General features: G+C 36.6%; 2 protein-coding genes across 2 annotated transcripts; both read left to right on the top strand.

The window, feature by feature from the left end:
- Positions 1 to 7,388: 7,388 nt before the first annotated feature.
- On the top strand, positions 7,389 to 8,338 carry LOC121039506 (olfactory receptor 51A4-like). Its single transcript, XM_040489750.1, has one exon. The coding sequence runs from the start codon at positions 7,389 to 7,391 to the stop codon at positions 8,328 to 8,330; it is 942 nt and encodes a 313-aa protein (XP_040345684.1). The 3' UTR covers positions 8,331 to 8,338.
- A 5,634-nt stretch (positions 8,339 to 13,972) lies between these two features.
- On the top strand, positions 13,973 to 15,236 carry LOC121039507 (olfactory receptor 51A7-like). The gene is given in 2 exon segments (XM_040489751.1): positions 13,973 to 14,822; positions 14,824 to 15,236. Coding segments are annotated over 2 exon segments (951 nt in total). The 5' UTR covers positions 13,973 to 13,980; the 3' UTR covers positions 14,933 to 15,236.
- The last annotated feature ends 1,210 nt before the right edge of the window (positions 15,237 to 16,446 follow it).

A 16,446-nucleotide genomic window follows, 5' to 3' on the forward strand; every position in this document is an offset into this window, starting at 1 on the left:
CATAAATACATGGAAATTAAATGCACTCAGACAATAGGTTAAAAAAAGACATTTAAAAAGCTGTAAAATAACTCCAGACAAATGAAAATAAAAACATAACACACCACACTTATGAAATGCAAGAAAAGAAGTACTAAGTGGGAAGTTTGTAGAAATAAATACCTATTTTAAAGAAGAAGAAAGCTCTCAAATAAACAACCTAACTTTACATCTCAAGGATCCAGGAAAAACAAAACAAAACAAAGCAAAACAAAACAAAACAAAAAAACCCTAAGCCCAAATTTAGCAGATGGTTTCTGAGAAGTCACATGTAATTCTTATCTTTGTTCCCATATAGGTAAGTTATTTTGTTCCTTTGAGTGCTTTAGGATTTTTTTCTTTATTTTTGATTTTTGTAGTTTGAAAATAATATGCCTATGTGTAGTTTTTTTGATATTTACCTTGCTTGATGACACTAATTTGATTTTAAACTTCTTTTGTTCTTTAGCTAAGGGTTTATGAATTCTGTTTATATTTTCAAAAAAGCAATTCCTTATTTTATCAATTTTTAAATTATTTTTCTATTCTCCATTTCACTAAGTTATATTATAATCTTTATCATTTCAGGTTTTCCTAACACAGCACTGATTCCCAAGTTGATTTCTGCTAATGAGTCTCTGCTCCAGTAAACTGTGACTCCTTCTGTGCACTTTTCTGTCTTTCCAATTTGGTCACAGGGGTTTATCCTGCATTCTCAACTCTCTTAGTGCTTCTACAAGAGCTGTTGATTTTTCAGTCACTTCTGTTTTTATTTGTTAGGGTGGAGAAGCAGTTTCCAAGCCCCTTACATGGGGAACCAGAAAACAGAAATCCCTGTTCTTATGTTTGTATCATTACTTTGAATTCTTTATGGACTATTTTAAACAGTTGAACAATATGTTTATAGTTGTATTTGTTATTCAAAGAAATATAAGTATGTATATTAACTCCTGGCCTAGTAAAATTAGTGTATTTGTGTCCACGAAATTTCCTTTGACTGACTATATTTTTACTTACAAGTTGTTACCACAGAGAAACTTCTCATACTTTTTCCTTAAAGTTGAGGATATACTGGGGCGCTTGGGTGGCTCAGTCCGTTAAGCATCCAACTTCAGCTCTGGCCATGATCTCGCGGTCTGATCCAGGAGTTTCAGCCCCATGTAGGGCTCTGTGCTGACAGCTCAGAACCTGGAGCCTGCTTCGGATTCTGTGTCTCCCTGTCTCTCTGCCCATGCCCCACTCATGCTCTCTCTCTCTCTGTCTCTCAAAAATGAATAAAAGTTTAAAAATTTTTTTTAAATTGAAAATATACAAATAATAGTCTTAATTTTATGACTATGGACATATACATAGTACATAATTATTGCATACCCATTTTATTTGCATAACTACTTAAATGTTCTTCAGTTTTTAAATTAATTTTCTCTTCTCTTTGAATTATCTTCCCTTAATCACCTTACATTGTTTAAAATTTTTAAGTACAATACAAATCTTAGATATCCACTTATTCCTCTAGATATTGCCCTATTAGAGCTCTTCCTAGTCTTTCTCCAAACTAGACTTGAAGCTTTCTAGCTCGCGGCACAAATGACCTCCTGGGACTTACTTTAATTACCTTATGGTTTTGCATTGCTTATTAGAGTTCATGTATTCTTCTATCAATTCACTTAGTTTACTGGAAACCATCCTCAAGTAACTTCTTAGGTGAAATTAATTACACCTAAGTATTTAGAAAACATTAACCCCTTTGTCTTCTAAACTCTTGTCTAGCTATTGCAATATCTTACCCACATCTAATTATATTTGCTTTGTAGTCAAACATATTATTTTTAGATGTTTGTTTTTCTCTAATATCATTTATCATTCTATCTTTATCATTATTCCTTTAAAATTTCACAATATATTTAATATGGATTTTTAAAAATCCATAATTAGGTAACCCTTATTCCAGGACCTCCCATTAAAATGATGACATACGAACTCGTAGATTAGATTTTTTGTTTTTTTTAATGTTTTCCATCCTCATATTTTGTTTTTGCTGGAGATTTTCTCATATATTCAATATATACATTGAATCAAAGGCCTTTATATGTACTGCGACATCCTCCCCCTCCCCACCCCAAAATAGATCACAGGGGATGTTGTGTTTCTGTCCTCACATATGTGGACTCGGCAGGATTAGAGGTAGTGATTGCCAAGGCAGTGTAGTCTTTGTTACCATTGCATGGAATTCAAAGTTCTCTCCACTACTTCATTCTTTCCCCATAAGTCTTTAACCTGAGAGCACTCAACCAATAAACTCTGCGTACAAATATTCACCTCAGTATTTGATTCAAAGAGAACTCAGCCTATGATACCATCACTTACAAAGACAAATGCAAGTGACATAAGAGGAAAAATTATTTGCAAGCACATCAAAATAGAAGGCTATATTCTTTAATATAGAAAGCACACCCACAAACTAATAACTAATTTTTTTTAAAGAGCATACTTGACTGGCTTCTAAAAATAAATTCAAATGCTCTTGAATGAGAAAAGAAGACTAATATTTATTTTATAAGGTACAAAGTGCATTTACCTGCAGTAGCAAAACTGAATCTGAACACTCAGTTACAGGCACAAACATAATGACCTTGGAAAACAAAATGTGACACTCTTCCAGAAAAGCCACTTACAGAGTCTCTATAATTGCAGGTGACATAGGAATCAATTCTGCTTGGAGCAACAGGAGAGGCCTCTTAGGGCCTTAAACATAAATGGCTAATTCATATGCATAATGGGAATTCAGTTGAATGTTCCTTGAACTAATTCATTTAAGGACTTGTCTGGGGGCTTTTTAACCCTTCTGGATAATTTCCAGAGTTTTCATCCCCAGAGGCCTTTGTTATGCTAAAAGGGCATCCAGGTAGAAGGACTAGAATCAAACTGTCATGATCAACCCTTGTTGTGTCTATCAAATGGGATTTGGATGACTTCATCCTGTGTTCATCTCTTTTTTGAACTTAAAGAATATAAATGCAGTGGCCAACACCTTGGTAAGTACCTGAAAACCCTCATGATCTTATCAGTCAGTAACCATAAGATGCATCTCTTATCCCTGGTAAGCTATCATGATTTCACTATTCAATGCCTGCTTCAATATCAGGATATAGTCAACATCTGAAGCAGTCCCAATGACTTCATTGAAAATCACTCTACCTTTAACTTAAAGAACATGATAAACAACCTTATTTAAAACTTCCATATAAACAGTAAACTTTATTCTAAATCCATCCTTTAAAGACATTCTGTATCTGTTACTTACACTGCATTTTTTGTTTTTACAAAGTACAGAATAGGGTTGGGTAGGCCCTTCTGAGATGAAAACAACATACTAGAAATTTTTCTGTGCAGTGTTTTACTTTCTTGTAGACTCTTTAAAAATGTCACACTTCAAAGCAAATAAAATGGCTCTTCCAGAGACATATAGCACTTTCTAAAGATATATATATATATATATATATAAATTTAGGGGAAGTAGAGGTTGATAGTGAAGAATAAATAATGTGCTTGTTGAAAATGTTATTACTCCATTTTTTTGATTTATCAGTAAACAAGTTTTTATTACATTAAGAGAACTTATAAACACGAAGTTATTAATGGGATTTGGTATGGAAAAATTAATAACTCAGATCTCAAAATGCTTAAATTGATTAAAAGATTCAAAATTATTACATGATTACTGTGCAAAACCAGTGCCAAGTTATTGACAACCTATGAAGTATGGGAGAAAGTTTGCTAGATAATATCTAAGAGAAAATTGAAAGAGCAGAGTCCCCTCTACAGCCCAGGAAGAACTGCCTGCAGCAGGGATGGAGACATTGGCAGGAAGGGTGCTGAAAGAAAGATGGAAGTAGGTGAGTTCAAAGACAAGCTAGGCAGAAGAGGGACCCTGGGCAGCAAAGCAACATTTCTCAAACGTCTCACTTAGCTCAACAAATCTGACAGTAAACATGCTTTGATACTATCTGTCCTAAAGGGAATGATCCAATAACTCCGTGTGGTTACATAAACCAAACAAGCAAACCCCTTACCCAATCCTTGTTAAAATAAAACTTCAGTTTTCATTAAACATTAATCTTACTCCTTCCAGATTAACATCAGAAGCAAGTTTGGGGAATCTGAAGACACTAGGTCTAACGGATAGCCCTTCATTGGTTGTTGTGTGATTTGACACAACTGGTTTAGTGTCTAGGCAGACAGCTATCACAAACTAGTCACTGAAAGTACAGTTTATTCATTACTTTACTATCAATTTGTATGAGAGTTTGCCAAACTCTAAAGTGAACAATATCCAAACACCTGACAGGTGTTTTACTTTATTAAAAAATGAAAATAATGTATTATATAATGCAAAACTTCCTAGGCATTTCTTTCTAATTGTCTGTCTCCTAGACATCTCATTCTTAAGGGGAATAAATGTCACTAAAATGTTTATAGACAACCCAGAAGTGGAAGTAATTTGGGCAGAGGAACATAAATACAGGAAGTTGGAGGTGGGGTTCGTCCAGAAAACTCATTCAGAAGGCAGTGAAAGATCAAGAAGCAACAATAGCCTAGAGAAAACTGAAGGTGGATTACAATGCTTGGCATTTGAGATTATAGGAGAGATGAATTCCAGGGAAAAAAAATAGTTAAGAAAAAAGGGAACATGAGCTTTTAAGTATTTTCCATCATGACAACAGAATCATTGTGACAAAATGGTTGAAGATGTATGTAAAAATAAGAATGGAAGTACTAAGAAATGGCCTAAATAGTTCAGATCTGAGAGACATTATCAAATTCCTCATGACAAAAATTGATGATGAAGCCTGCAATTAGCTCTAGTGTATCATTGAATAAATTAATACATTAACTCATTATTTTACAAATAGCATATGATCAAACAATTCTCAAAACTATTTTTCTTGAACATTAACAGGTTATATTTTTTAAATTGTATTGAAGTTTTGATGGAGAATTTTATTAATATGGTATAGTGAGCTAAATTTGGTATGTCAATTTCCATTTTACTCTACACAGGTAGTAATAATAAATAAAAGATAAAAATAATAAAGAGATATTGCCATGCTCCTTAGATAGACAAATAGATAGAAAATACATGATAATTGATAGATGTTAAATGATAGATGGATGATGATAGATGATAGAGAGAGAGAGAAAGAGAGATGAGATGCCATGTAAAAATACATAATTATGTGTTGAAGTTGAATCCAGAAACCAATGTGGCTCCTGGTCTAGAGGCATATTGGTGGTTGGCAGCTCAGCATGTGCATGGGACTCAGCATGACAGTGCTGTATATTTGACAAGGGACCAGTCTAAGTTACCCTACTTGGGACATGAAGCTGTTAATCCACATGGAGAGTAGAAATAGGTGTTGTCACAGCTCAGATCTATTCCCCATAACAAGCCAGGTCTTGAGATAGTTGAGGGTGGGAGATGGGAAGGGCAAAACCGTCTTCAACTCTCATTTGAAACAGTATCCTTTAACCGTTATAAAAAGACTTAGTACAGTTGACAACCTTAAGGAAGTGAGGAAGAGTCAACTGCCACATCTAAACATGGGGCATGGACAAAATAAATCATCAAACAAACAAGGAAATTTTCACTGAAGGTGCGCTTACAAGTAAAATTCTGAAACATGTATGAAGACTAACACTGAAAAAGAAACTCTACAGTTTCAATAATAGCATTCACTGATGAGAAAAGAAAAACTAAAGCAATTTAAAATGAATTTTGAAGCAGCCATTCTTAAGATCCTCAAAACTTGAAGGTGGCATAATAACAATAAAATGAATGAAAAATTATGGGGGTAGGTAGATATAAATTGAAAATATAAATATGAATTATAAAAGAAAATAGAGTAATTGAAATAAAACTCAATAGTTGGGATACATTTGGGACCAGTAACAAATGAAAACAGAATTAGTAAATAAGAAGTGGTACTAAAGAATTCACCAAAATGCAACAAAAACAAATGAACAGTTTGAAGATATGAAGCAATCTAAATAGGAAGTTAGATTGGGAAGTTTCAACAAGTTCCAACTAGACATATTTTAGTAGGCAATGTTGAAAATTATAATGGCAGAAGATATTCAATGCTGAAAAAATACATGGCTTTTCAGGCTAAGAATACTAAATTACAAGCAAAATAAGTTAATTGCCAATCCCCATCTTGCACCGCAGATAACAGCCTAAAGACTAGAGGAGGTGAAGAAAATCTTAACTAAAAGGAATGAAAGACCATGTACCAGCAAGACACAGAGACACATGAGGAAGTCAATTGAAGAGGGTTTACTGAAGGATCTCTTTACAGACGTGTATATATGGCCAAAGGTGCAAAAAGAAGATGAGGAGACACTCAGGACTCTATGGTAGGAAGGAGGAGACAAAAAGAGAATGGCCAGCATAGACAGGCTTATAACAGGCTTCTACGCCAAAAATCTGCAGTGTTCCTCTATGTGACCAGTAATCATTATGAAAAATAGAAAAGTAATAGAGAATAAATGATCTTATAAATATTCTTATAAATAATTGCATAAGGACTCTAAAAAAATTTTTTTACAAAAGATGTAAGATCTTTGTGGAGAAAATTACCAAATGTTTCTGAAAGACATAAAAGGAAATTAGAAGAAAGGAAAAAAACCTATGTCTACGTTAGAAGACATTGTATAAAAATATGTTATTTTATCTCTGAATTTTTTTTTAATTTTTTTTTTCAACGTTTATTTATTTTTGGGACAGAGAGAGAGCATGAATGGGGGAGGGGCAGAGAGAGAGGGAGACACAGAATCGGAAACAGGCTCCAGGCTCTGAGCCATCAGCCCAGAGCCTGACGCGGGGCTCGAACTCACGGACCGCGAGATCGTGACCTGGCTGAAGTTGGACGCTTTAACCGACTGCGCCACCCAGGCGCCCCTATCTCTGAATTTTATGTACATTAATTGAAATTTTAACAGTATGTAAAGTATAATATTTACATTAAAAAGTGAAAGTTGCAAGTTCTCCAGTTGGAATATAATTATCTTAGTTGACCAATCAGCTCTTGTATAGAACTTATACCTATTATAACCTCTGTTGTAATGTTCAATTTTGATATAAATTTGTTTTCCTTCTCTCTCAGTTTTTGTTTTTAATGGACATTGATGAATACTTCTCTTCCTAGGTTTCTCCATTTAGGTTTATACCTAAGAATTATGTGCATATCCCTTGGATTCACAATACCTCAATGATTCCAAAATGGTAGAGTCAGGCATCTGAGCCAGTCTATTTGCAGCACTTCAGGAAGCCTCTCCCAAGCTTCCCATCTTGTTTCCCTCATTCACCTGTCATGTTCACCGTCAACAGCTCTGAAACTGAAATTTCTACCTTCTTCCTGATTGGGATCCCAGGGATGGAGCATGCCCACATTTGGGTCTCCATACCTATTTGCCTCATGTACCTCATTGCCATCCTGGGGAACTGTACCATTCTGTTTTTCATAAAAACAGAACCATCTCTGCACGAACCCATGTACTATTTTCTCTCCATGTTGGCTCTCTCTGACCTAGGACTGTCCCTCTCATCTCTCCCTACCATGCTAAGGATATTCTTGTTCAATGCTCCAGGAATTTCCCCTGATGCCTGCTTTGCCCAAGAATTTTTTATTCATGGATTCTCAGCTATGGAGTCATCAGTTCTTCTCATCATGTCCTTTGATCGATTTATTGCCATCTGCAACCCTCTGAGATACACTTCCATCCTGACCAGTGCCAGAGTCACCAAAATTGGGCTTGCTTTTTCTTTCAAAAATGTTCTGTTGATCCTCCCTTTCCCTTTGACCCTAAAACATCTAAGATACTGTAAGAAGACCCTCCTTTCCCATTCCTACTGCCTCCATCAGGATGTCATGAAGCTGGCCTGCTCTGAAAACAAGGTCAATGTCATCTATGGCTTATTTGTGGCTCTCACAGGCACCCTAGACTTAGGATTTATTTTCATGTCCTATATGATGATACTGAAAGCAGTATTGAGCATAGCATCACAGAAACAAAGGCTCAAGGTCCTCAACACCTGCGTGTCCCACATCTGTGCTGTGCTCATCTTCTATGTTCCCATTTTCTCTCTAACTGTTATCTACCGGTTTGCCAAACACAGCTCCCCAATAGTTAGGATCTTCATGGCTGATGTTTTCCTGTTGGTACCTCCATTGATGAATCCCATTGTATACTGTGTGAAGAGCCAACAGATAAGAAATATGGTTTTAGGGAAGCTGTGTCAGAAACACAGCTGACAGCGATGCTTAACCACAATGAAATCTCAATCAGTGAATGACACAGAACAAGCAGAATGAATCAACAAGGAATCACGCCATATATTAATTGCTTTACAATATCATCTTTCCAACATGTTTATTAAGATTGAAGAATCAGCCTTGCAATGTTTTTGGATTAAGATTTAAGAGTAGGGCTCATATATAAATATAAAATTGTATTCTAAGTGTCCACTTTCACCTAGCTTGCTTTAATCAGCCTCATGAACACAATATATGCTTGCCAATTTCATCATACTTAAAGTGATATCCTATATATTCATTTGAGAATTAACAGTATACATTTATATAACAATTGGATAGCAATCAGAAGTGACAGAGGATTGCCTCTTCATTTAAAATAGTGCTCTCCAGGGGTGCCTGGGTGGCTCAGTCGTTTACATGTTCAACTCTTGATCTCAGCTCAGGTCATGATCTTGTGGGTTCATGAGTTCAAATCTCACATTGAGCTATGCACTGTCAGTATAGAGCCTGCTTGGGATTCTCTCTCTCTCTCCCTCTCTCTCTCTCTCTCTCTCTCTCCTTTCCCTGGTATCCCCCCCACCAAGAATAAATTGATAATCTTAAAAAAATAAATAAAATAGTGCTCTCCAATTCATAGTTTTGACTTTTATTAAATATGCCTATGCCCTCAGGAACTAAAATTGAAATGGACAATGATATGAGCACACATAGAACCAATAAAACAAACAATAAACACATGCAGTGTTAACAAAAATATAAGAAGAATTTAATTCATTCACCCATTTCATTTGTTTCAGTATTTGCTTCCTGAGCATTAAAAATATCACTGTCTATGTTATACATCATAGAAAGTTTCCTGTCTTCCCGGTTTCCGTGGGAGTTCTAAATGTTGTAACTCTTTATAATGTATATGATTTGCCTCTCTCTCAGGCACAGATATAAACACTGACTAAGACCAATTTTCAGGGGTGCATGAGTGGCTCAGTCAGTTAAGCATGTGACTCTTGATTTCTGCTCTGACTCTTGATTTTGGCTCAGGTCATGACCCCAACTGTCATGAGATGGAGCCCTGATTGGGGTCCACACTGGACATGGAGCCTGCTTAGGATTCTCTCCCTCTCTCATTCTGTCCCCCGCTCATGCCCATGCTCTCTCTCTCATAAATAAATAAATAAATAAATAAATAAATAAATAAAGCAAACAAGCCAAGGTGCCTGAGTGGCTCAGTTGGGTAAGCGTTGAACTCTTGATTTTGGCTTAGGTGATGATCTCACAGTCATGAGATTGAGCCCCTGCATCAGGTTCTGCTCTGGGCATAGAGTCTGCTTGAGATTCTTCCTCCTCCCTCTGCCCCTCTCTCCTTCTCATGCTCTCTCTCTAAAAGTAAATAAATAAATAAATAAATAAATAAATAAATAAATAAATACAGAGATAGATAGATAGATAGATAAAATTTAAAAGGACTAATTTTCAAAAAAGGTAAAAATAATAGCTCTCACAATGGCATAAAATGACCATCCATTAGAGATCTAATTTAACTTATTTTTAATGAAAGAACCAGGCAAATAATACAAAATGTTCAAAGGAGATCCCATATAAAAGATATATTTATAGATAGGAATGTTGACATTATTTGGCAAATGACTACAAATAGTCTCTTTCACTTTGTGAGACATGCCTATTGACCCTCCACCAGTCAGAATTTATTTGCTGGTCTACCTACCTGAACTACTTTGTTGCTGTTAGTATCTACAACTTACAGAGACTTACAGAGTTGGAAAATAGCTCAAAAGCATTGAAAATACCAAGTCCCTGCATATCAAAATCAGATAACCCATAAGAACATGCTATAAAAATGTAGCTTCCCACGGAAGCACACGTTTTCCTGTATAGTCTCCCCCATTTTAAATAAAATATAATTTCAGGGGTGCCTGGGTGGCTCAGTCAGTTAAATCTCTGACTTAGGCTCAGGTCATGATCTCACAGTTTGTGAGTTCAAGGCCTGCATTGGGCTCTGTGCTGACAGCTCAGAGCCCGGAACCTGCTTCTGATACTGTGTGTTCCCTCTCTGTCTGCCTTTCCCTTGCTCACACTCTGTCCCTCTCTCTGTGTCTCAAAAATGAATAAACATTAAAAAATTAAATTAAATTAAATATAATTTCAATGAAAGATTATTCTTGATTGGGCTTTCATTAGATTTTATCTCATTATTTACACAGATGCAGAAAGAATGATTATATACCAGATGGGCCTTCTTAAGTTTGCAGTGCTAGAGATTTCCATACAGAATCAGATTAGATGTTTAAAAGCTGCTATCATACGCTATATCCAGAATAGGGAGCTATAACCAAGAAATTGTCTTCACCAAATTACTCCTTCAGGTATGTATACATTTGGGCGGTATTTCCTTTACTCAGATCTCCCAAATGTCCCAGTATCCTGTCCTGTCATGGAAGTGATCTCCCTTACCAGTTTTACTGGCTATGCCTATAAACCAAGTAACAGGGTGATTTATTTGAGAGGGCTTTGTCAGCACAGATTTTATACAGTCAAACTTCGTTCACTAAAAGTCACTAGTCATACTTGATTAAATGAGCAACATTATCAAATATGACATTCTAGGAAAGGACTTGGTTGCATAACCAATCCTCCAAATCTTACCTTGGTGAAAAGAGGACAGGATCTTATTGCACCTATGCAAATACACATAGTATGAAAAGCAAAGACACTCAGTAAGAGTTCCTCAACACTGAGGATTCAATGAGAATCTGTTATAACTTCAAAATGTTTCATTGCATTTTACAAAAGCAGAGTCTACTAGATTATGATTGGTTGGAAATAGCTTAAGAGAAAGAGAAAAATCCTCCTTATATATTCAGAAAATAGAACAAGATGATAACATTAACAATATTCCAAACAACATATTAGGATGCTACCCATCAGTTCAGCCAGTCCTATGCAATGAACTCTTCTGTTGGATCTTGGGTTAACAGTCTCATGAAATATTGTCTATTGAATGAAAAGAGTTCAGGAAATCACAACTCAACCCACTGAAAGTTACCTAAGACTCTGTCCTTTGAAGTTTGAAGTATTGGGTGCAGGCCTTTTCCACAAGCTCTGCCTGGGTCCTTTCATATTGAAGATAAAACTCTGGACTGTTGCTAACTGTAGAGCTTTCATGAATGCATCAGAGTCAAACAAAAACTATTGTTTTAAGATATTGATTTTAGGGGCGCCTGGGTGGCTCAGTCGGTTAAGCGTCCGACTTCGGCTCAGGTCACGATCTCACAGCTCATGAGTTGGAGCCCAGCGTTGGGCTCTGTGCTGACAGCTCAGAGCCTGGAGCCTGTTTCGGATTCTGTGTCTCCCTCTCTCTCTCTCTGACCCTCCCCCGTTCATGCTCTGTCTCTCTCTGTCTCAAAAGTAAATAAACGTTAAAAAAAATTTTTTTAATTAAAAAAGTTAAAAAAAGATATTGATTTTAAGCTAATGGAAGAGTGTTACGTTTATCTTAAAATGCTCATTGTTAAGTCTAATGAGAGCTCATAGTACATAAAATGCAACTGACAATTTCACTTTTACAGTGAAAACAATACTCATATATAACATAATAATCATAGGAACTAATACACATACTATACGAAGAAAATGCAAAGACTATACCGTGAATATCAAGTAAAGAGACTCAGTGACTCTAGAGTAGGCCTAGAAATCTCTATGTTTATAAAATTCCACAGTGAAGTCTGAATGCAGTTGTAAACTACCATATTTGAAAATACTAGATGCAAATTTAATTTTCAAAACCTTGTCAGTTTGTAGAAGGAAACACACATAAGTTTAAGGGGGTAAAGTGTAGTGAAGGAGGCAGACACATACAGGCATAGTTATCAGACACTGTGAAACTGTTCTAAGAGTATTCACATGATGCTCTTGACCTTTGAAGACAGGAGCATATTCTGCCAGAGGGGGCAGAGGAGGCTTAAGGGGTGTTTTGCTAAAAGGATTAGTTCATCTCATTTACAGGGGGTTGGATGACTCTCCTGCGTTCTTGGGGTTTCACCTCCAGGGAGTTTTCTTTTTCTCTGGGTACAGCCTGCTGAGCTGGAATCCCCAAAGCTTTCTGGGCGAATAGGAAAGCAGCAGGAAGGCAGGACTAGACTCTGCAGGTCAGGATGGACTGTTGTGCCTACATAGCAGTGAAATTCTGGTGACTGCATGCCACCTCCATTTCCTCTTTACTCTGCCATGTGGGTACAACCACTTACCAACTTACTGGTAAGTTTCCAAATGTTCATAGCTGCCTTTGTACCAGCTCAAGAAAAAATTTCACACGGTATCTGGCTGGCTGTGGTTTCCAAGTGATTAGGATGGACGCCATTACCCTAACCCTCTAAAAAGTCCAACAATTCTGTAAATGCATGGTAGAAGTCCAGAGTCCTGCTAAATGATAGCAACCAGTCAAGTCTAGGCCAGAATCACTAACCTGGCACAGAGAGAAATTCAGAGGCAGGTACTGGAACCTGGCTGGCTGTGGGGTGACATGTTTGCTGAATGGTAGAGTTATTGCCTCACAGGTTAGTATAGGTGTTTCTGGGTGCAGACAAGCAAAACTACTGAGTTTGCAGGGGCATCAGTAAGAAGGCTATAGGGACCACTAGGAGTTACTTGCTCTATTGTCTGTCCTAACTCAGCATGCTTCTTTATAGGTTTAAATATCTCTTTACATTTTCTCTATATATATGAACAGAAAGGAACTGTACAATTCTAACAAAAAACTATGAGTTCACAGATTTTTAAGCAATGGTGTGAAGGTGGGTTTTGTATAAAATTCATTTTATGATTTAACATATACATATAATTACATTTATAAATTTAATTTATACATACCTCTGCATTGAGGGTATAACTTTTCATTCATTTAGTGCACATCAAAATGATATCTGCTTATATGAGATTCTGTGAAGCCAGAAGGAAGACAAAGAGCAGCAGTGACCTCACAGACAGCACAACCCCAGATGACAAAAACTTACCACCTAAGTTTCCTTCAAAGACATTTATTGTTGTAGCTCTTTTTTGATTGAGCTCTATAATGTATTTTGAGATAACTTTTGCATAAAATGTGACATACAGGTTTACCTTCATCCTTTTAGATATGGATGTTAACCCTTGCTAGCCCCATTTTTTGAAAGAAACTGTTTTTAAAAATTAATATTCATTTATAACTATAAATGCAATTGTACTAAGTGACATCCTTCTTTGATCCTATATTTCTCCAAACAGGTTTCAAACTTAAAGGCATGACAATCCTTAAAAAGATGGCTATAGAAGCTGTGAAATTTACTGCTTCCTTCTTGTATAATGAGATCAGGAAAAGCACTTAAAATATTTGAAATATCTATCTGCTAGCAATTACTGCATATTAATCTATATTCATGTTTCTTTTCATATCCTATCTATATGAGTCCTACTATTATTCCTACAAGTACATTATAAAATATGTTATTTTAGTCCAAGAATTCTTATACAAAGAAAAAAAAGTGCAATCCTAAGATTTCACACCAACATTTTAAAGCATACGCTAACCTATTTAGGCCATTTCAGGAAGGCTCTTCTGAGATTCATATTATGAGCCCCTCACATTCCTGAAATGTCAGTCTTGAACACCTCTGAAATGGAAATCTCTACCTTCTTTCTCATTGGGATCCCAGGAATGGAGCATGCTCACATTTGGGTCTTGATCCCCATTTGCCTCATGTACCTCCTTGCCATCCTGGGGAACTGCACTGTCCTCTTTTTCATAAAAACAGAGACCCCTCTGCATGCTCCAATGTATTATTTTCTCTCCATGCTGGCCTTTTTTGACCTGGGACTTTCCATCTCCTCCCTTCCAACCATGCTGAGAATCTTCTTGTTCAATGCCACTGGAATTTCCCCCAATGGCTGCTTTGCCCAAGAGTTTTTCATTCATGGATTCTCAGCTATAGAGTCATCAGTTCTTCTCATCATGTCCATAGATCACTTCATAGCCATCTACAGCTCTCTGAGATACACCTCCATCCTGACCAGTGCCAGAGTCTTTAAAATCGGCCTCATATTTGCTGCATTATGTATCATGTTTGTCCTCCCTTTCCCCTTTATTCTAAAGAGGCTGAAATTCTGTAGGAAAAGCCTTCTATCCCACTCCTACTGCCTCCACCTGAATGTCATGAAGCTGGCCTGTTCTGACAACAGGGTCAATGTTATCTATGGACTCTTTGTGGCTCTTACATCCTTATTGTACTTGGGGTGCATTTCTGTGTCTTACATGTTGATCTTGAAACTTATTCTAGGCATTGCCTCACACAAGGGCCGCCTCAAGGTTCTCAACACCTGCATTTCCCACATCTGTGCTGTGTTCATCTTCTATGTGCCTTGGCCGCCCTTCATCGCTTTGCCAAAAAATGTTTCCCCAGTCATTAGGGCCATTATAGCTGATATTTTCCTTCTGGTACCCTCTAATGAATCCCATTGTGTACTCAGTGATGAGTCAGCAGACTGGAAATCGGATCCTGGCAAAACTATGTGATAACAAGGTTGATGAGCATTGTCAGCCGCAATGAAAACTCAACTCAGCAATTTCTGAACAATTGTAGGAACCTGAAGACAGTAATGACAGAATAGAGACTGAACGCAAAGCTACACTGCCTATACTAAGTAGGCCCTCAAATGTCAAGTTATTGATTGAATTAAGCAGCAACAAAATCTAGATAAGATGTCTTAGGCGTTAGGCGTGGGGTGATAGTCGTCTTATATCTAATTGTCCCACCTCTTTTCTGATTGTTATTTCTCTATGCAACCACCTATCTATCAACCTTAATAGCATTGCAGTCCTAATTAGGACTTAAAAGATTTTTAAAATATGATTCTAAACAAAAATAGAAAAAAAATAAAATAACATGTCTGTGGCTTTAATTATCACAGGCATAATCAGCAGTGACTAAAATGTGCTGGAAGATTAAGCTCACACACTTACCCAGAAAAGAATCAGCAAGTTCTGAATATCTAGTGTGTATGTGTTTGTGTGTGTGTGTGTGTGTGTGTGTGTGTGTGTGTGATCAGCAATTCATATAATCTATTAAAAACTCTCTGCCCTATAGGACTCTGAGATGTGTTTGGAGAGGTAAGGCTCACATACATAAAATAATTTAAATTAAATTCAAAACATAGATAAGCAGATATTTCACTTATTTATATTTTCAATAGTTTGCAATAGACTCCACAAATGACCTCCTTTAAGTGTATATTGGTTAACTATGCTTTACCTAAGTCTGCACAACATTCTTTGTTTACTACTGTTATGATACTAAACAATAGTACTTTTGAATTTTTAAATTTAAATCTAAATTTTTAAACAGTATTTTAAATTTATTTTAAATTGTCTATGGAGAGTGTGATGCTAAGTGAAATAAGCCATACAGAGAAAGACAGATACCATATGGTTTCACTCTTATGTGGATCCTGAGAAACTTAACAGGAACCCATGGGGGAGGGGAAGGAAAAAAAAAAAAAAGAGGTTAGAGTGGGAGAGAGCCAAAGCATAAGAGACTGTTGAGAACTGAGAGCAAACTGAGGGTTGATGGGGGGTGGGAGGGAGGAGAGGGTGGGTGATGGGTATTGAGGAGGGCACCTTTTGGGATGAGCACTGGGTGTTGTATGGAAACCAATTTGACAATAAATTTCATATATAAATAAATAAAATAAATAAATAAATAAATAAATAAATTGTCTATATTTTTAATCAATGTATGAGTGACTTAAGAAACAGAGTTTCACGAGGTGCCTGGGTGGTGCAGTTGGTTGGGTGTCTGACTTCAGTTCAGGTCATGATTTCACGGTTCCTGAGTTCAAGCCCTGTGTCTCGTGAGTTCCAGCCCCGTGTCAGGCTCTGTGCTGACAGCTCAGAGCCTGGAGCCTGCTTCAGATTCTGTGTCTCCCTCTCTCTGTACCCCTCCCCCACTCACATTCTGTCTCTCTCTTTCAAAAATAAAGATTAAAAAAATTTTTTTAAGTAAATAAAAAAAAAAGAAGCAGAGTTTCACTTCTGTCTTTGTCAATACCCAGCAAAGGACCTGGA

The sequence above is a fragment of the Herpailurus yagouaroundi genome, unplaced genomic scaffold (genome assembly GCF_014898765.1).
Source record: "Herpailurus yagouaroundi ecotype Mexico unplaced genomic scaffold, PumYag 180, whole genome shotgun sequence".
NCBI lineage: Eukaryota > Metazoa > Chordata > Mammalia > Carnivora > Felidae > Herpailurus > Herpailurus yagouaroundi.

Excerpts from the sequence above, each read along its gene's own strand:
- LOC121039506 (XM_040489750.1), top strand. The coding sequence starts at position 7,389 with ATGTTCACCGTCAACAGCTCTGAAACTGAAATTTCTACCTTCTTCCTG.